Source organism: Astatotilapia calliptera, chromosome 3 (assembly GCF_964374335.1).
Source record: "Astatotilapia calliptera chromosome 3, fAstCal68.1, whole genome shotgun sequence".
Classification (NCBI taxonomy): domain Eukaryota; kingdom Metazoa; phylum Chordata; class Actinopteri; order Cichliformes; family Cichlidae; genus Astatotilapia; species Astatotilapia calliptera.
In genome coordinates this window covers 85050529-85070352 of record NC_137424.1, presented here as the reverse complement: position 1 = coordinate 85070352, position 19824 = coordinate 85050529, and the positions used below count along the sequence as shown (strand labels likewise).

General features: G+C 45.8%; 2 protein-coding genes across 2 annotated transcripts in view; both read left to right on the top strand.

Moving 5' to 3' along the window:
• Window positions 1-19824, top strand: part of LOC113017424 (HLA class II histocompatibility antigen, DR alpha chain-like) — a 122878-nt gene that overhangs the window by 14911 nt on the left and 88143 nt on the right. Inside the window, exon 2 of the mRNA XM_080299598.1 lies at window positions 17233-17261. The gene's annotated coding sequence lies outside the window, so the exon portion shown is untranslated. The remainder of the gene's footprint in view (window positions 1-17232; window positions 17262-19824) is intronic.
• LOC145426009 (HLA class II histocompatibility antigen, DR alpha chain-like) overlaps window positions 17233-19824 on the top strand; it is a 2925-nt gene continuing 333 nt past the window's right edge. Inside the window, exons 1-4 of the mRNA XM_080299597.1 lie at window positions 17233-17360; window positions 17439-17687; window positions 18173-18454; window positions 18600-19544. Coding sequence (XP_080155723.1) covers window positions 17303-17360; window positions 17439-17687; window positions 18173-18454; window positions 18600-18730 — 720 coding nt within the window. The 5' untranslated portion in view covers window positions 17233-17302 and the 3' untranslated portion in view covers window positions 18731-19544. The remainder of the gene's footprint in view (window positions 17361-17438; window positions 17688-18172; window positions 18455-18599; window positions 19545-19824) is intronic.

Below are 19824 nucleotides of genomic sequence, written 5' to 3'. Positions count from 1 at the left end.
GTTTTTGTTTCTGTCTCTGTAAAGCACTTTGACTGTTCTGATTTTATCTGTTTTGATTTTATATACTGTTTTGTTTGTTTGTTTGTAGAGCTCTGGGTAGCTCCCCAGCTGGGTCTAGACTGGGTCTAGAGAGTATTTTAAATGGTAGCTCCCCTTTTGTGGGTTTAGAGCTCTGGGTAGCTCCCCAGCTGGGTCTAGACTGGGTCTAGAGAGTATTTTAAATGGTAGCTCCCCTTTTGTGGGTTTAGAGCTCTGGGTAGCTCCCCAGCTGGGTCTAGACTGGGTCTAGAGAGTATTTTAAATTCAGGGAATTTAAAATAGAAAGTAGCTCATCTGCAGAGGGACTGGTAGCTCCCCTTACGATAAGGGTTCGGATCGCGCGAACAGGTGTGAATAACACAAGCTGTGCCAGAAACACGACGCTGATGAGCCTCAGCTGTCGCTCCAACAACAGTATGCGACACAGGAGCATGCAAAACAGTTTTGAGGCAGCCACCTAAGAACTTTGGTGGCAGTTTGTTTGTTAATTAGTTAGTTTGTTTGCTTGCTTGTTTTAATCAATTTTAAATCATGCCTTTTATCTGTTTTTGTTTCTAATGTCTCTGTAAAGCACTTTGAATCACCTTGTTGTTGAATTGTGCTATACCAACACGTTCTCACTCCCAACTCGTCAAACGTGTGACGCATGGTCAGGCTCCCTCTGCTGCACTTATGGACGCGCAGGGTACCCCTCTCGCGTCGGGAATTGACGTGAAGGGTCCTCCGATTGAAGAGATTGCCGCGGAAGTGCCTTTTGTCGGTATATTTAGACATTTTCCAAATCACATTGTAACGACCTATACTGAACACAATAAATTATATAATGCAGGCAACTATCTGAGAGAAAATTACTGCAGATAAAAGTAATTACAGGCTGTTATTTGTGTATCGGTTCTTGCATTGACGGAGTGAGCGATGTATGCTGGGTAATGGCACAGCTAGCGATTGGGTGAATTTATTGCACCGGTTTTATAAACTGTTCTACAATCCTTTTGATATTTGGAAATCTGTCGATCATTCTGCTACAGCTGTAAGATATCTTCTCCAACTCCTCTGAATACATGCAGTCATTTTACCGTCTGCTTTGGCTAATCACGCTCTTACGTATTAAATTAAATTAAATTAAATTAAATGCCTAATAAAAAAGCTGTTTTTTTTTTTTAGGCAAAAACATTTTCGGCAAAAAAACATTATGCAAAAACATTTTCGGTGCTGTTAAGGAATTCACAGCGACTCACTTGTTTATTTTTGAGAAAGTTTATTTTTTTATCATATTAGATGAGCGGCAGTGACGTCAACGTACTCGATCGTACCACAGGTAAGTGCGAATCTGAATCTGTAGATTTTTTAAAATTATTTTTCTTATTTAAAACCAAAAAGAAAAACCCGAAACAGTGAGCTCACAAAGCTGCTTTTAGCAGTTCCATGGGTTAAGATTAGCAATTTCGTGGAACAGCGAATGACTTAACATTTAATAGCATATATGTTACCACACCACATGTGCTGTAAGCTAGCTAAATTCATTTCTGTTAGCCAATCAAGTTAAGTTTATCATATATCATCATCCAGGGTACAGTGATAGAAAAGTGTGTGCTGACGTTTGCTGTTGTTGCCACTTTGTAAAGTTTGAGGGTTCTAATAAGGGTCAGTGTTGCCAGATTGGGGTTGATGCTCAAATTCAAGATAGACGTTATCTATCAATCTAGCTCTCTCTTTATGGCTCTCTCTCTCATTCTGGCTCTCTCTCTCGCTCTCGCTCTCTCTCTCTCGATTTTAAACTTAATAACAGCATTACATAATCATTAAATAGCAGACCGATCATCTATGCTGCAAATGAAATACAAATGGACACTAAACAGGATTTATCTAAATCGTTACAATAGGGTTTAATGTATATATTTATTTATAAGGTGCTTCTGAATTCTGAATACTTTTTTTTTTCTAAACAGGTTCTTCATCAATCAGCCTATTATTGATTGATTCCTTCCTACATCTGCTTTTTGAAAAACTCCTAAAGGCACTTTTAAGAGCCACGTCAGTCTGTTTGTATCTGTTCTTACTGCTGTCCTTATTGGTCTGTCTCTCTGTTTCTGCCTCGCTCTGTTGGTCTCTGTCTTGTTTGATTATTCTGTTTGTGTGTGTGTGTGTGTGCGTGCGTGCGTGCGTGTTTGTTTGTTTGTTTGTTTGTTTGTTTGTTTGTTTGTTTGTTTGTTTGTTTGTTTGTTCTTCTTTCTGCCATGAGTGACTCCGAAATTCAAGATCCTTTAAGGATCCTAGATAATCTGACTGATCAGCAGGAACAAATTGATGAGCTCCAACACCTCGATGACATGCTTGGTGAGCTGAAGCAAGAGGTAGCTCCAGTACCTGTGAAGCCACCTGAACTAACAGTAAAATGGAAAAAAAGAGACAAAGATGGAAACCAACTCTATGCGAGGCCAAGATCAGTCCGGAGTCAATTACATAAGGGTCAGTACTCTTTCATACAAGATAATTTGAAGATATAGATTGTATGGACACAAAACCCTAAATTTAACGTATTAATTAATTGAAATATTTGTAAAGACAAACAGCAAAGTAATTTGTTTGTTTTGACACAAAAGGACATTAAATAAACCACAGAATTATCTCTTAAAAGCATCTGTTCCTGATTAACCTGACAGATCCACAAAGGGGCTGCTGTCCTCGTCCCTGCTCCGTGTTTTTAAGGTTCCATGTAAATGTGACAGAGAAGAAACTTTATTCACAAATGAACATCTCCATCAATCAATCAATCAATCAATCTTTATTTATAAAGCACTTTTCATACAGAGAAAATGTAGCACAAAGTGCTTTACATAGTTAAAAGCAGCCCACCCGACCCTCCAACTCACTCCCCACACTCTCAATACACATATATCCCCCCACCCACACACACATACACACACGCGCACACTTAAAGAGTAAAAATTGGGCTGGGCTCGCATGAGCCAAGTGAGGAAACACTATAACAGGGAGCCGTCTGCACCTGGAGCCGGTCACAGACCGCAGCCTCCAGGCCGGGCACACAGCAGGAGAGAGGCCAAGGAGCCCCCCAGCCAGGCTGAGAGGACCCCCAGAGACCCAGCAGCCACGGTCGATCACAGCCCCGGTGCAGAGAGCCCCCTCCGAGGAAACACTGGAGATATGACGCAATACGATATATACAGGGTAAAATGATAAAATAAATAAGAACGGGATACAATATAAATATAAATATAAATAGAGTAAGAAGATTAAAAATGAATAAGAATAAAATCAAAAAATATTAGGTAAATCCTAAATGAATAATAGAATAACAGGATAGAATAAATAAGCATAAAATTAATAAACGCTAAGTAAAAGCTAAATTAAAAAGGTGGGTCTTGAGCCTGTTCTTAAAAACATGTACGTTCTCTGCGGCCCTGAGCTCCTCCGGCAGGCTGTTCCACAGACGAGGACCATACCACTGAAAAGCTGCCTCTCCGTGAGTATGTGTCCTGACTTTAGGGACAATCAAAAGGCCAGTACCAGAGGACCTCAGGGTCCACGAGGGTTCGTATGGTAAAAGCAGATCTGAGAGATAAGAAGGCCCAAGACCATTAAGACATTTAAAAACCAATAAAAGAACTTTAAAATCGATCCTGAAACACACGGGGAGCCAGTGCAGCAATTCTAAAACCGGTGTAATGTGGGCCCGCCCTCTGGTCTTTGTCAGCACACGGGCTGCAGAGTTTTGCAAAAGTTGTAAAGTTGAAATATTCTTCTTAGGAAGACCAGAGAGCAGGGCATTACAGTAATCAATGCGACTGGTGATGAAAGCATGCATCAGCATCTCCGTTGTTAAGCATAAAATACTGTCGCACGCTGAGGAGGAAACGCTGTATCTCCATCAGCTCTGTCTGACTCTAACTTAGAAACTGTAAAGATTTGTTTCTCCATGCTGTAAACCCCACATTAAGACGTCCTCTATCTGCTCATTCTCTCATATTTCATTAGTTTTAGTTTGTAAGTTGATTAAAGCTACAGCTTACAGCTCTGACCCTTCACTGTCCCATAATGCACCTGTGATTGGCTGATGTCGAGGGTGGTGCCAGAAGTTGACTTGCTTGTCCTCCACCTGCTGACTGACCTGGGTGGGGTTCTTACATAGATGCTGGACAGCATAGATCAGATTTTTACCAGTGTAGGTTTGTCCTCTTTAGTTTGGGATGTCAGGATTTCAAATACCACAAATCTGAAGAGACGCTCCCATCACACTGCTGAGGTAGTTTTATTATGGACATCTGAGACATGTCCATCAGTCACTGTCTGACTTTCATTATAACTACAGTTAATGCTGGCAGCCTCTTTTAAGGCGCACTGCTGTTACGCAGAGTTTCTGATGAAGCCATGCTGAAATCTCACACACACACACAGTTTCATGAAACAATATTTTGTCTGTTCGGTCAAACAGGGCAAACACACACTGATGTTGTACATATTTCCTCTGAGCCAGTGAATTACAGATAATCTTGACGTCTGTGCAGGGCCTCAGTCATGTGACGTGCTTGTCTTAAGAACCTGAAACAAAACGAGGTTTCAATAAGTAAAAAAAAGTAAAAGAAATCCAGTTCATTCTTTCAAGCTCTCAGGAAGTCTTTGTTGTTATTGCACTCTCCGTGCAGCAGGAGGCGCCATGTGTCTGTAAGTTTGTAAGTCTGAGGTACACCTGTGCACTACTCATGATGTCAGATCAGCATCCTGATGTGGCACACCTGTGAGGTGGGATGGATTATCTCAATATAGCAGATGTGCCCACTACCACACATTTAGACTGATTTGTGACCACTGTTTGGGAGGGATGGTTATATTGTGTATCTGGAATGAATTTTAGGTCTCTACGTCCATCCCATTGGGAATGGGAGCAGTAACAAAGGTGTTGCGTTTATATTTTTGTTGAGTGTATATAGTAGGAGGTCATCTGTGTATAGAGAAAGTTTATGTTCACTTGTGCCAAATTTGATTCCAGATATGGAGGCACTAGTACGAATGGCAACTGCTACAGGTTCGATCGCAATCGCGAAGAGCAAGGGGGAGCTTGGACAACCTTGTCTGCAGCCTCTAGTTACAGAGAAAGTGCCTGAGAGCACATCATTTGTTGTGATATTGGCTCTGGGGGCATTAAAAAGTGTCCTAACATAGCGGGTGAACTTCTCTCCAAAGCCCATGGCTTCCATCGCCTGAAATAGAAAACTTGTCTCAATCCTGTCACATGCTTCATTAGCATCCATGGAGATTGTTAGCAGGGGGTCTTGGTTTTTCTGAGCAGTGTTCAGTATATGGAGCAAACGTCGCACACTATCTGCTCCGTGCCTGTTTTTAATGAAGCCTGTTTGGTCTGCATTTATTATCTTAGGCATAATGTTTTCCAGTCTGAGTGCAATTATTTTAGATAATATTTTATAATCTGCATTTAAGAGGCTGAGGGGTCTGTAAGAGTCACATCTCTGTTTATCCTTGCCCGGTTAGGGAAGTAATGTGATTGTTGCATTTTCCATCCATCCATCCATCCATCCATCTTCATCCGCTTTATCCGGAGCCGGGTCGCGGGGGCAGCAGCCTAAGCAAAGAGGCCCAGACCTCCCTCTCCCCAGCCACCTCCTCCAGCTTATCCGGGGGAACACCAAGGCGTTCCCAGGCCAGCCGAGAGATATAATCTCTCCAGCGTGTCCTGGGTCTGCCCCGGGGCCTCCTCCCGGTGGGACATGCCTGGAACACCTCACCCAGGAGGCGCCCAGGGGGCATCCTTGTCAGATGCCCGAACCACCTCAGCTGGCTCCTTTCGATGTGGAGCAGTAGCTGCTCTACTCTGAGCCCCTCCCGGATGGCCGAACTTCTCACCCTATCTCTAAGGGAGAGGCCAGCCACCCTTCGGAGGAAGCTCATTTCTGCCGCTTGTATCCGCGATCTCGTTCTTTCGGTCACTACCCACAGCTCGTGGCCATAGGTGAGGGTAGGGACGTAGATCGACCGGTAAATTGAGAGCTTCGCTTTTACACTCAGCTCCCTCTTCACCACGACGGACCGGTGCAGCGTCCGCATTACTGCAGCCGCAGCCCCAATCCGTCTGTCGATCTCCGGCTCCCTTCTCCCATCACTCGCGAACAAGACCCCGAGATACTTAAACTCCTCCACTTGGGGCAGGAACTCATCCCCGACCCGGAGTGGGCACTCCACCCTTTTCCGGCTGAGAACCATGGCCTCAGATTTGGAGGTGCTGATCCTCATTCCCGCTGCTTCACACTCGGCTGCGAACCGTTCCAGTGCGAGCTGGAGGCCCTCACCCGATGGAGCCAACAGAACCACATCATCTGCAAAAATCAGAGATGAGATTCTGAGGCCACCAAAGCGAAAGCCCTCCGCCACTTGGCTGCGCCTAGAAATCCTGTCCATAAAAATTATGAACAGAACCGGAGACAAAGGGCAGCCCTGGCGGAGCCCATCACCCACCGGGAACGAGTCCGACTTATTGCCGGCAATGCGAACCAAGCTCTTGCAACGGTTGTATAGGGATCGAATGGCCCGTAGCAATGGGCCAGACACCCCATACTCCCGCAACACCTCCCACAGGACACCCCGAGGGACACGGTCGAATGCCTTCTCCAAGTCCACAAAACACATGTAGACTGGTTGGGCAAACTCCCATGCACCCTCAAGTATCCTGGAGAGGATAAAGAGCTGGTCCAGTGTTCCGCGACCAGGACGAAAACCGCATTGTTCCTCCTGTATCCGAGGTTCGACTAGCGGACGAACTCTCCTTTCCAGCACCCTGGCATAGACTTTCCCAGGGAGGCTGAGGAGTGTGATCCCCCTGTAGTTGGAACACACCCTCCGGTCCCCCTTCTTAAAGATGGGGACCACCACCCCGGTCTGCCAGTCCACAGGTACTGCCCCTGATCTCCACGCAACATTGCAGAGGCGTGTCAACCAGGACAGCCCTACAACGTCCAGAGCCTTCAGGAACTCGGGGCGGACCTCATCAACACCAGGGGCTCTGCCACCAAGGAGTTGTTTAACTGCCTCAGTGACCTCGCCCCCGGAAATTGGCGGGTCATTCCCCTCATCCCCAGACTCTGCTTCCTCCTCGGAAGACGTGTCAGTAGAATTAAGGAGGTCCTCGAAGTATTCCTTCCACCGCCTGACAATTTTCTCAGTCGACGTCAGTAGCGCTCCGCCAGCACTATACACAGTGCAGGTAGAGCACCGCTTTCCCCTCCTGAGACGCCTGACGGTTTGCCAGAATCTCTTCGAGGCAGTCCGAAAGTCTTTTTCCATGGCCTCTCCGAACTCCTCCCACACCCGAGTTTTTGCTTCAGCCACTGCCCGAGCCGCATTCCGCTTGGCCTGTCGATACCTGTCGGCTGCCTCCGGAGTCCCACAGGCCAACCAAGCCCGATAGGACTCCTTCTTCAGCCTGGTGGCTCCCTTCACCTCTGGTGTCCACCATTTGGTTCGGGGATTACCACCACGGCAGGCACCAACCACCTTGCGGCCGCAGCTCAATGCAGCAGCTTCGGCAATGGAGACGCTGAACATGGTCCATTCGGACTCAATGTCCCCCGTCTCCCTCGGAATGCTGTTGAAGCTCTGCCGGAGGTGTGCGTTGAAGATCTCGCGGACTGGGGCCTCTGCTAGACGTTCCCAGCACACCCTCACTACGCGTTTAGGTGCACCAGGTCTGTCCAGCGTCCTCCCCCGCCACCTGATCCAACTCACCACCAGGTGGTGATCAGTTGACAGCTCAGCCCCTCTCTTTACCCGAGTGTCCAGAACATATGGTCGCAGGTCTGCTGATACGATTACAAAATCGATCATCGACCTACGGCCTAGAGCGTCCTGGTGCCACGTGCACTTATGGACACTCTTATGTTCGAACAGGGTGTTCGTTATGGCCAAACTGTGATTAGCACAGAAGTCCAATAACAAAGCACCGCTCGGGTTCAGATCAGGGAGGCCGTTCCTCCCAATCACGCCCCTCCAGGTCTCGCTGTCGTTACCCACGTGAGCATTGAAGTCTCCCAGCAGGACAACAGAGTCTCCAGGTTGAGCACCCTCCAGCACCCCCCCCCAGGGACTCTAAGAAGGCTGGGTACTCTGAACTGCCACTCGGCGCATAAGCGCAGATGACAGTCAGGACCCGTTCCCCGACCCTAAGGCGCAGGGAACAAACCCTCTCGTCCACCGGGAAAAACCCCAACGTACCGGCAGCAAGCCGAGGGGATATTAGAATACCCACCCCAGCCCGCCGCCTCTCACCAGGGGCAACTCCAGACTGAGACAGAGTCCAGCCCCTCTCCAGGAGACTGGTTCCAGAGCCCAAGCCATGTGTAGAGGTGAGCCCGACTATATCTAGCCGGTACCTCTCAACCTCACGCACTAACTCAGGCTCCTTCCCCACCAGAGAGGTGACATTCCATGTCCCTATTGCCAGTGTTGGCAGCCGGGGGTCAGTCCGCCAGGGCCTCCGCTCCTGGCCGCCACCCGGCACACAATGCACCCGACCCCTATGGTGCCTCCTGCGGGTGGTGGGCCTGCGGGAGGAGGGGCCCATGTCTCCTCTTCGGGCTGTGCCCGGCCGGGCCCCATGCATTTTCCAATTCTGGTAATTTATTATTTTCTAAAGCTTCTTTAATCATATTTGTAAGTGGCGTCAATAATTTATTAGAGAAAGCCTTATAATAATCGGGTCCAGGGGTCTTATTAATTTGTAAACACTTGAGGGCTCGAAGTACCTCCATCTCAGACATATCTGCATCAAGCCGTTCTTTGTCCTCGTTATGTAATTTAGGAAGAGTTATTCCATCTATAAATCTTTTTGCAGCAGTACTGTCAACCCCTCGCTCAGATTTATACAAATCTTCATAGAACCGTTTAAACTCGTCATTTATAAGTGCTGATTCATCAAGAAGTTTATCATCTTCCGTTAATATTGTATGTATAAATTTATCAGATGTTTCTTCCTTAATTTGCCAGGCCAGTAGTTTACGTGTTTTGTTTCCAAATTCGTAGTAGTGATATCTAGTTCTGGCCATGGCTGCTTCAGCTCTGCTGGTGCATAGATTATCATATTGCAACCTTGTTTTTGTTAATATATTGAGGTATTCTTCCTTTTTGGTAGCAATATACAATTCCTGCTCCAAGTTTTTAATGTCAATCTCCAATTTAGTTGTCTTCTCTCTAATTTTTTTAGCCTTGTTGGCACCGTATGACATAACCATACCTCTCATATAGGCTTTGAGAGCTTCCCAGATATTGGCATGTGAAGAGGAATTTGAGTTGGTGTGGGACTGAACAAAAGTATTTTATCAGTACAATATAATCTGCAGTATGATCATTGCCTTAACAATGTAACAGATAGCTTTAAGATGGCCTTAAAATGTTTATGCATACTGTTACCATATTAACCTTGTATTCCAGATGCAGTTATAACTATTTTTATACACCTTGCAGTTTGTGCCTTTTAAAGAGTTGTGGCTCAGTCCATTAATGGAAGGTCAAGAGCTTTGTCCAGCGATATGTCTGGCCAATCCAGTGTGAGGTCGACTGGAGCTGTGGAAGGAATTGCAATACATGCTTACAAAACACTTATATCAGGTCATTCTTTATTATCTTTTATTTGTTCATATTCTTTTATTAAGTTTTAAGTAGTATCATTTGATTAAAACATTTATTCAATATATTACACATATAGTTTCAGTGGTGTACGTGCTGGCCTTCTGTCTGGTGGAAAAGGTTACAAGGTTCAGCTGGTGAGGTGAGAGGTGAACCTGAGTGCATTTCATGCTGACACACACACAGTAGATAGACTCATTTATAGGTGAGAGGTTAATCATGTTTGCTTGCAGCTGCATTTTTGTGCGTGCAGAATTGCTAGTTTGTTGCAGAGCATGGCTTGAGGTTTTGGAGAAGCGAGAGTCAGAAGGATGACAGAAGCACCTGCCGTGGAGACAATGTTCTTTTAAACTGTGTTAAAAGTCATTGTGGTTTTGAAACCTATGTATGTATTGTATTTGTTTGACGTCATTTGTTTGACGTCATTAAATTTAAGCCCTATTGGTATAAAACATCTGCTTATGCATTGTTAGTCAGACATCAATGCTGTCTGCGTACAGCGCTGGTCCCTCCACGCGTGAAGTCAAATCATCGTTTGACTTCACCTGGCTGATCAGTGTTGTTATTTTTGGATTACCTCCTGTATCCATCCTCAATATTGAACCCTTAACATTGGCATCTAGGAATATTTCAATATTAATGTTCATATATGAAATAAAGCCAGCCTAGCATGTAGTTTTTAAACCTCCACCTGTAGGTTGCAGGTTGCGACATGTTGGTCGCCCAGGAGAGTTTGATGGGATTATGGTCTGAAAAAGTAGTTGCTAAGCAGGAGCAATCTATCACTGTTGCCGTCATATTTTGTGGTAAGAGAAACATATCAATTCTAGAGTGTGTGTTATGTACTGTTGAAAAAAGGAGAAATCCCTCTGTCCTGGATGAAGGTTTCGCCACACATCAATTATGCATATATCCTTCATACCCTGGTTCAGTGCTGTTGCTGCCTTTGATAGTGAAGTTGTTTTGGGTGAGGACCGATCCAGAGAAGGGTTTAGGACCAAATTAAAGTCTCCACCCACAATATACTGGCCCTCAACTGTAGCCAGTTTCATTATTAAGTTGTTAAACAATAAAGGTTCATCGTAGTTAGGCCCATATATATTTACCAAAGTTATCTTATTTCTATTTATTTCACAATCTACAAGTACAAAACATTGCCCACCCAATCTCTTCGTAATGTTAAATGTTCAGCGTCTGTGAGGTGACTCTCCTGGATAAAAGCGACATCTACTCTCTGCCTCTTTAAGTATGTCAGCATTTTCTTCCCCTTAATGGGTGAATTGATCCCTCTAATATTCCAAGATATACAAGTTAGATGGACCATAATTTAAGTTTTTTATGTGAATATCTTGGACAGGTAAGTGTCATGGTATTCAACTCTGGGGATTTCTGAACACTTTCCTGCTTTTGTGCGTTTCGATGCTTTTGTGCGTTTCGCACCAGAACCTCTCGCCATAAGAACAGTTTCTTCCCCTCTGCTGTTGGACACATGAACAATAACCGTATGACTGTTCCCACCACTAACACATGACCCTACGCTGTGTTCACTGCATCATTCCATGTTTAGCACTGATCACCACCTGCACTCATGTATATATCTTTCTACGTAGCACTTTTAATTCTTATTCTTATTTTTATTTTTTCCTCTCTATTTAAGCGTTATCTGACAGTATGTTTGCACTGAAGTACCGCAGCAATTTCCTAATGTTGTAAACCTGCTCAACATTTGGCAATAAAACCCTTTCTGATTCTGATTCTGATTCTGACCTGTTTGTCCGGTAGGCAAACTGCAGAGGGTCCAGCTGGTGGCCTGTAATGTCCTTCAGATGGGCTAACACCAGTCGTTCGAAGGATTTCATGACCACAGACATCAAGGCGACAGGTCTGTAGTCATTCAGTCCTGTGATGGTGGGTTTCTTGGGAACAGGGATAATGGTGGAGCGTTTGAAGCAGGAGGGAACTTCACACAGCTCCAGGGATCTGTTGAAGATACGAGTAAAGATGGGAGCCAGCTGTTCAGCACAGGTTTTGAGGCAGGAGGGTGAGACGCCGTCTGGTCCAGGGGCTTTCCTGGGCTTCTGTTTCTGGAATAGTCGGCTCACATCCTGAGTGTGTATTCTGAGTTTCAGGGAGGAGGAAAGGGGGGTGAGAGGTGTGGTGGAGGTCGTTGAGTCTGGATTGGAGAGGGTGGGGGTGGTCGTTGAGTCTGGATTGGAGAGGGTGGTGGTGGTCATTGGGTCTGGATTGGAGAGGGTGGGGGTGGTCGTTGAGTCTGGATTGGAGAGGGTGGTGGTGGTCGTTGAGTCTGGATTGGGGAGGGTGGGGGTGGTCGTTGAGTCTTGATTGGGGCGCAGGGTGAAGGGGGGAGAGGTGGAAGGTGTGTTGGGGGTCAATGTCTGAAGCAATGTCCCTGGGGAGGGGAGGGTGGGGCGTGGGAGTCTGTCCGTCTCAAACCTGCAGTAGAAAGTGTTTAACTCGTTGGCCAGGTCTTTGTTTGCTTCAATAGTGGGTGGGGGGCGTCTGTAGCTGGTGATTTCCTGCAGGCCCCTCCACACTGACGCAGGGTCGTTGGCTGAGAGCCGTTCTTCCAGCTTCTGGGAGTAGATCCTTTTAGCTGCTTTGATCTCCTTGGTCAGTGTGTTCCTGGCTTGCTTGTACAGGACCCTGTCACCACTTCTGTAGGCGTCCTCCTTGGCCTTACGAAGATGTTGGAGTTTAGGAGTGAACCATGGTTTATTGTTGTTGTATGTGCAAAAGGTCTTTGTTGGCACACACGTCTTCACAGAAACTGATGTATGATGTCACAGTGTCCGTGAGCTCATCCAGGTTCTCAGATGCAGCTTCAAAAACAGTCCAATCAGTGCAGTCGAAACAGTCCTGCAGTTCCTGCTTTGCTGCGTTAGTCCACTTCATCACAGTTTTGACTACAGGCTTGGCACGTTTGAGTTTTTGCCTATAAACTGGAATAAGATGGACCAGGCAGTGATCAGAATGTCCCAAAGCTGCCCAGGGCACAGAGCGATAGGCATCTTTTAGAGTGGTGTAGCAGTGATCCAGTATGATGTTGTCCCTGGTGGGGCAGTCTATATGCTGTCTGTATTTAGGGAGTTCGTAGTTTAGGTTTGCTCTGTTAAAATCCCCAAGAATAATTGTAAAGGAATCCGGGAATTTCCTCTCCAGGGTAGTAATCTGGTCAGCCAGCTCGCACAGTGCGTTGTTCGCGTTGGCCTGAGGAGGGATGTAAACTCCGACCAGCATGAAGGAAGAAAACTCCCGCGGTGAATAAAAAGGTTTACAGTTGATGAAAAAACTTTCCAAGTGTTTCTGTAACACTGTGACATCAGTACACCAACCTTCATTAATGTAGAAGCAGACTCCACCACCCTTTGTTTTCCCTGAGAGCTCTGTTTCGCGGTCCGCCCGGTGAAGTTGGAAGCCCGGCAGATTTAAGACAGCGTCAGGGACTCGCTCACTGAGCCAGGTTTCAGTGAAGCAGAGGGCAGCAGAGCGTGCAAAGTCCTTGTTAGTCCGGTTTAAGAGCAGTAATTCGTCCACTTTGTTTGGAACAGAGCGGAGATTCATGAGGTGAATGGAGGGGAGTGCCGTGCGGAATCCTCGCCGACGTAGTTTCACCAGCGCGACTCCCCCGTCTACGTCTTCTCCAGGAGCCACAGAGAGCTGCTGCGCCTCCAACTAAAATCGCCAAAAAACTTTCCGGGTTTGTGAAAAATGGATAAGAACTATAGTGAGACCACTGCCTGAACTGCCTGATGTTTCGCAGTTCATCTCTGGAGAAAGTGATGTGGTCTGAGTGACCAAAAGCGCAGAAAATAAACAGAAACAAGAAAAGTGCGAGAGAGCGCAGTACCGAGGCTCCCATCCGCGGCGCCATCTTGGATCATAATATTCAATTTCAATCAAAAACAAATTAAATGATGGGGTTGAGTTTTGAAATTTACATTCATGTATGTGGAATTTGCCCAATAAGATGGAGCGGCCGAAGAGTGAACTGTCAAAAGTACTGAATATGACGTCACTTATTTATGTGCAAATGTTTAATAATTAAAGTCAGTCATATATCCACAAACACAACACGCTGAAAGTCAGTATATATGTATATGTGTGTGTGTATATATATATCTTATAATAATCTGACAATACTATAATATTGTCCATATTATATTTACATTACCACAGTGAGATGACTTTAGTCTCATGAATAACATCAGCTAATTGTTATTTACAAACTAATCACACGCCTCTCACTTCCGCACTTCTCTTACTACTTCAAGCGTGCAGTCTCTTAATTGGGACACAGCCAGTGTGTTTGGTTTTTTTTGTTTTTTTTGTTTTTTTTGTCCCGTTTGGATCTTTAGCCATCAGAATTGTTGTCTTAAGGCCAAGAAAGATGCCAAGTGGATTTATTTTATCAAGTGGATCATCGTGGCCTTGCCATATTGGTCCATTTGATTGACCTTTATTATAATTATGAGTTTATTTTATTTTCAGTTGTTACAAACGGGACAGACATGACTGTGGGATAGGACAGGGAGAAAGAATGAAAGAAAGAGGGGGAGAGAAAGAAAACCAAAGGGGAGAAGAGACGGTGAGAAGGGGGGAAGAGAGAAAAAAAACAAACAACAAAAAAAACTCCTGGGTCACCTGTATGGAGAAAAAAAAACAGAGGAGACAGCAAACAACAAAGAGCAACATAATAAGAAAAAAAAAGCACCATCACAATAAACTAGCTAGCCATAGATATCAATAATTACTAAATAATAAACGATATTGTGCAGCACGCAAGATAGACAGCGCACAGTGTGCTTTGAGGCAGCAGCCAAGAAAGCTGTAGTCCACGTCTGTGAATACCCGTGTGTACACCTGTGTGGATCAGCATGCTTGCATTCCAAAGGTTTCTCCATGTAAAGATCTGCTAGGGAGTGTGGGGGGAGCCACAGCCCTGTCCTCTATGGTATGAAGCAGGTATGGAGGAGATCAAAACTCCAGACATCCAGAGGCCCCCAGAACACAAGAGACCAAGGAAGACCAACAGAGGGGCAGCCGCGCCACTGTCCCAGAAAGAGCTGAGGAGAGTCCCAGATGAGGGTTCACTCAGCAGCCGCGGAGCAGAAGCCAGGGGGAGTTGCAGTGACGCGCCCGTGAGCTCTGCCGGCAGCCAGCTGTGCCTGAGTGACCGAGCCCCAGGCCGAGAGGCCGGGGGCACCCCACCTCCGAAGTGGCCCGAGCGAGCCCCAGTAAGCGGCCGCCAAGGAGTGAGCCGGTGTGTACCCGGACGCCCACCCCCAGACACAAAGAACCACCAACGCACCGACACCTGAGGGAGTCCGCCACTGGCAGGGGAAGTGGTGGTGGGTGGAGATAGGCCTCCAAACCTTGGAGGGCCTGAGATGTCCCCAGAGAGGTGGCGCCTGATACCCAACCTGACATATAGACACAGACATACAGGCACACACAGACACAAACATCCATTCCCACCCTCATGCTCTCATATGCACTTACTCCACACTCAACCAACGTGGAGACAGACATAAAGAGACGCTGTACACACGATCACACTCCCCAAGCGTACGCTACAAACTGGGTCTAGGTACCCTTGCCCCTGGAGGGGGGAACTGCACCCAGACCCAGGTGGTGTTACCCTTTTCCCTGCGGTGGGGAGAGGCAGACCGCCCCGACTCCGCAGCAGCAGGGAGGCCCCACACTCCAGACCGCAGTCGGACGGCCAACTCCTCCTACTAGCCCTCCCGCTCCAGCAGGCAGCAGAGAATGGGGGTGGGAGAAGACTCCAAACCTCCCTCCACCCGCTCATTGTAGTGTTGATGCATGTGTGTTCTAAGGTGCATTTAAAACCCAGGAGGGCATGGAGCTACCTGCCAGAGAGCAGCAGGTAAGCGCATGGTCCCTCCTGCTAGCCCTCAATGTCTACGTGTATTTAAAATTGAGAGGTGGGCAACGACGCCAGGGGTGAGGTGTACACCTTGATGGTAACTTGGACTCCGTGTATCGTGCCCACCCCCAAGATCCTATATGTATGTGTAATGAGGGTGTGAGTAATGTGAATGTCTAAGTTGTGGGATAAAATTGAGGCAGAGGCAGCCAGAAGGGGACAGAGGGGGGGGGGGGGGGGTAGCCTCCTCTGCACCCTGGTGACATACCCCTACTCCAAGGCCCTGCATGTGTGGGTGGTTGTGGTGGAGCGGGAAGAGGGAGGCAGCTGGAGATGGGGAGGGAATGAAGGGAGGGGCAGGTGTGTTTGTTTTGATTCGTGGCCTTCTAACGTGTCGCCGGGATCCCACAATGCACTGCGGCGTGACGTCAACTCCAAAGCCCTTTAATCCATAATGTAAATATAATATGGACAATATTATAGTTATTGTCAGAGTATTATGATATATTACAGCAGTGAGTGAACTCTGTGCCTCTGAGCTTCAGTAAAGATTCAAGTTGCAGTTATTTATATTTCCTGTCACCTTAAATCTTCACTCAAAGACGAGTATCTGTGACAGTGTGTATACAGATGTATCATATATAAGAGACAAACATTGTTCCTTCAGTATGTTGGCATTGCTAAATGTGGCTCAATGCTTACATACATGTGTAAAAAGCAAATGTACGAGCTGTGGTAACTGTGTCTGATAGAATGAAGAGTCGACTGATATATGAAATATTCCTTTATTGGGTGAGAAAATCAGACCATGTCATAACTGCTGTAAGTCACACAGAATAGATATCAGAGCCTTAAACAGGCTGACGTCTGCTAAATGGGTCAAACTGGGCAGAAAGTCTACAAACACATAACATCCTTATAGAATATGATGTAACACTATAGATCAACTTAGCTCAGAATATATAAAGCATATAAACAGTTACAGCAATATGATGCAACAAACACAGCAGCTACTGATCCAAAATACTCAAAGCTTCATAGAACTGAAACCAACATTTATTTTTAGCTCCATTCTGCTGCTGATACAGACTTTAGGTTTCTGAACATTAAACTTGTTGCTGCCTTTCATAGTGTGTAACTTGAAGGCCCTGAGTACTTTCTCCCACACTGGAAACACTGGGATGATCACATTATTTGAACATTACCTAACGAACATTACCTACCTAACATATGATGGAGGCGTAAAGTTTTTGTGTTTGTAAAAGTTTCCTGCTGACAAACACAGCTGTGACTCTCACTGTCACAGTAACACACATGAACTCAGGTGTGTTTTAAACTGTAAACTATTTAAATAACACATAAAGTCATATTTCACAGTGTTTTTAAACAAACTGAATCATTTTATTAAAATAAAGTTGGTTTTATTTTGAAAATCCTCAGTGTGGAAGCTGATCTGGCTGAACTTTATTTTGAAGAGTCTATAAATATTGATTATTGATCGGTGCTGTGTGTGTCAGATCATGTTCACCTCCAGCTGCTGTCTGCCTGGACACTGATGACATCATGAGCTGTGAGCTCTGTGATTGGCTGCTGTGTGTTAGAGCTCAGCTGCACTTTCAGTCACTCACAGACTCTCACACACACTCTGTGAGGTTCACACACACACACACACACACTCAGAGTTTAACTGTCAGAGAGCTGCTGATGAAGATGAAGGAGTTGCTCCTCTTCTTCTCCTGTGTCCTCTGTGTCTCTGCTGATGGTGAGTTTGTCTCTGTAAACAGCAGCTTATTGATCAGGTCATTGATCAGGTCACTGATCAGTGTTTGATGTGTTTCAGCTCTGCACAGTGACATTACTGTCACTGGCTGTTCAGACTCTGATGGAGAGAAGATGTATGGACTGGATGGTGAAGAGGTTGCCTACGCAGACTTCAACAAAAAGGAGATGATCGACCCTCAGCCTCCTTTTATTGATCGTATCACTTACCAGGAAGGAACTTATGAATATGCTGTGGCTGATCAACAAATCTGCAGAGAGAACATGAAGCTTTTTGGTAAAGGCATGAAGGACTACCCTCCAGAACAGGGTAAATACAACATGTAACACCTGTCTCACCTCACCTGTGTTTACCTGCACGCTCTGTAGAGTAACACACTGATGACATCATCAGCACTGATTTACTTTGTCCAATCAAACACAGCCAGCTTCAACCTGATTAAATATAAGACATAATTCCACCTTAAGCACATTCAGACTGATCATGTGTACAGAAACACTGACGTGTTTATATTTGTGTTCATGTTTCAGTATTTCTGAATGCAGTATTCTGCATTTACTGCAGATCACAGTTTATTTTATTTTTCCTCCTTTTAGTTCCTCTGAAGCTGAACTGAGTCTGTCTGTAGTTTAACTTCATGATTCTGGCCTCACTCTAGCTTCTCTCACACAGACAGTGATGACATCATCTGACTGAACACCTGAACATTTTATTGATGTTTATTATCATCATGATCACCTGCTGATGGGAACCAGCTGAAGCTCTGATCCTCTGCCTGATGTGTTTGTGCACAGATGCTCCTTCAGGTGTGATGATCTACACCAAAGATGAGGTGGAGTTTGGAGAGAATAACACTCTGATCTGTCACGTGACTGGTTTCTATCCTGCTCCTGTCAACGTCTCCTGGACCAAGAATGGACAGAAGGTCACAGGATCCAGCATCAACACTCCCTATCCCAACAAAGATGGGACCTTCAAACAGACATCCAGACTGCAGTTCACCCCACAGCTGGGAGACATCTACAGCTGTGCAGTGCAACATCTGGCCCTGACAGAACCACTGACCAAGATCTATGGTGAGAAAACTTTATTTAAACACAGAGCACTGACAAAAGATTGAACCTAGTGTTCATCAGAATAGGATTGACAGTTTGAGACAGATGTGTGTTTTTCCTCTTTGCCTCCAGATGTGAAGGTTCATGTCTCTGTTTGTGTCTCCAGAGGTGGAGGCGTCCGCTCGCTCTGATCCAGGTGTTGGACCCTCTGTGTTCTGTGGAGTGGGTCTGACTCTCGGTCTGCTCGGTGTGGCTGCTGGAACCTTCTTCCTCGTCAAAGGAAACGAGTGCAGCTGATTGTCTCACGGTGATGATGTCATCATAGTTCTACAATGAGCTCATAATGAGTGTGTGTTGTTGTTGTGTGTGCAGAGTTCACCTGTAATGAACTTCTGCTTCCTGTCTACCTGTCTCACCTGCTTTAAGTTAATCTCCTGTATGAGCTGTCCTGTCACCGTCTGTGTCAATAAGGTTCAACTCTGGGATTCAAAGCAAACTAAAGCTCCCTCGTCACAGTGAGTATCTCCACCATCCATCCAGCAGATTCCACCTGGAACCTTTTCCTGCCACAAAAACAAAGGAGACAAAAGTCAAATTAATGAGACTGAGACCAGTTTTATCTGAACTCAGTGTCAGGTGACCTCAGTGTGTTCATAAACTTCTATAATGAGTCCTTGTTTATCAACAGTGTTGGGGAGTAACAGAATACATGTACCGCCGTTACGTATTTAGAATACAAAATATGAGTAACTGTATTCCGTTACAGTTACCGTTTAAAAAGGTGGTATTCAGAATACAGTTACTTTGTTGAAATAAATGGATTACACTGCGGTACTTTCCTGTTTCATTTTGTCGCGGGTCAGGACTGTTTGTGTTTTGTTTGACAGCTACGTTCTGTTGATCCAGGCGGCAGCGTTACGGTTGCCATGGTTACAGGGCGCTCTCTCTCTCTGCGACTGTGTGTTTCCTGGGTGAGAGAGCGCCTTTTCGTTGTTGTTGTTGTTGTGCTAAGCTAACAGGCAGAATGCTACAAGCATAGCTCTAAAGAATGTAGCATCATGGGCAGTGTAGTCCGTGCTGCAGGGAGAATGGACTGCCATACACGTTATGTGTCTGTGAGGAAGAGGAGGGAGAAAAAGGGGAGTGGAAAGGTACGAGTTGTCATCGAGGAAAAACGGGAGCTGGAAGCATGTAAATATAATAATAACCACTGCAGCCAAGAAGAGTGCCTGACGAGCCCAGCTGTAAGTAAGCTATTAAGACTCGACTGTACACTGTGTTCGTGTTTTCCTCCGAAAACAATAAGTTCCGTTGGAGCCTTTCAACGCCTCTCTCTGTCTCTCGCTGCAAAGTCGACCCAGACAACAAAGTAAAGCTATTTTTCGGCTACG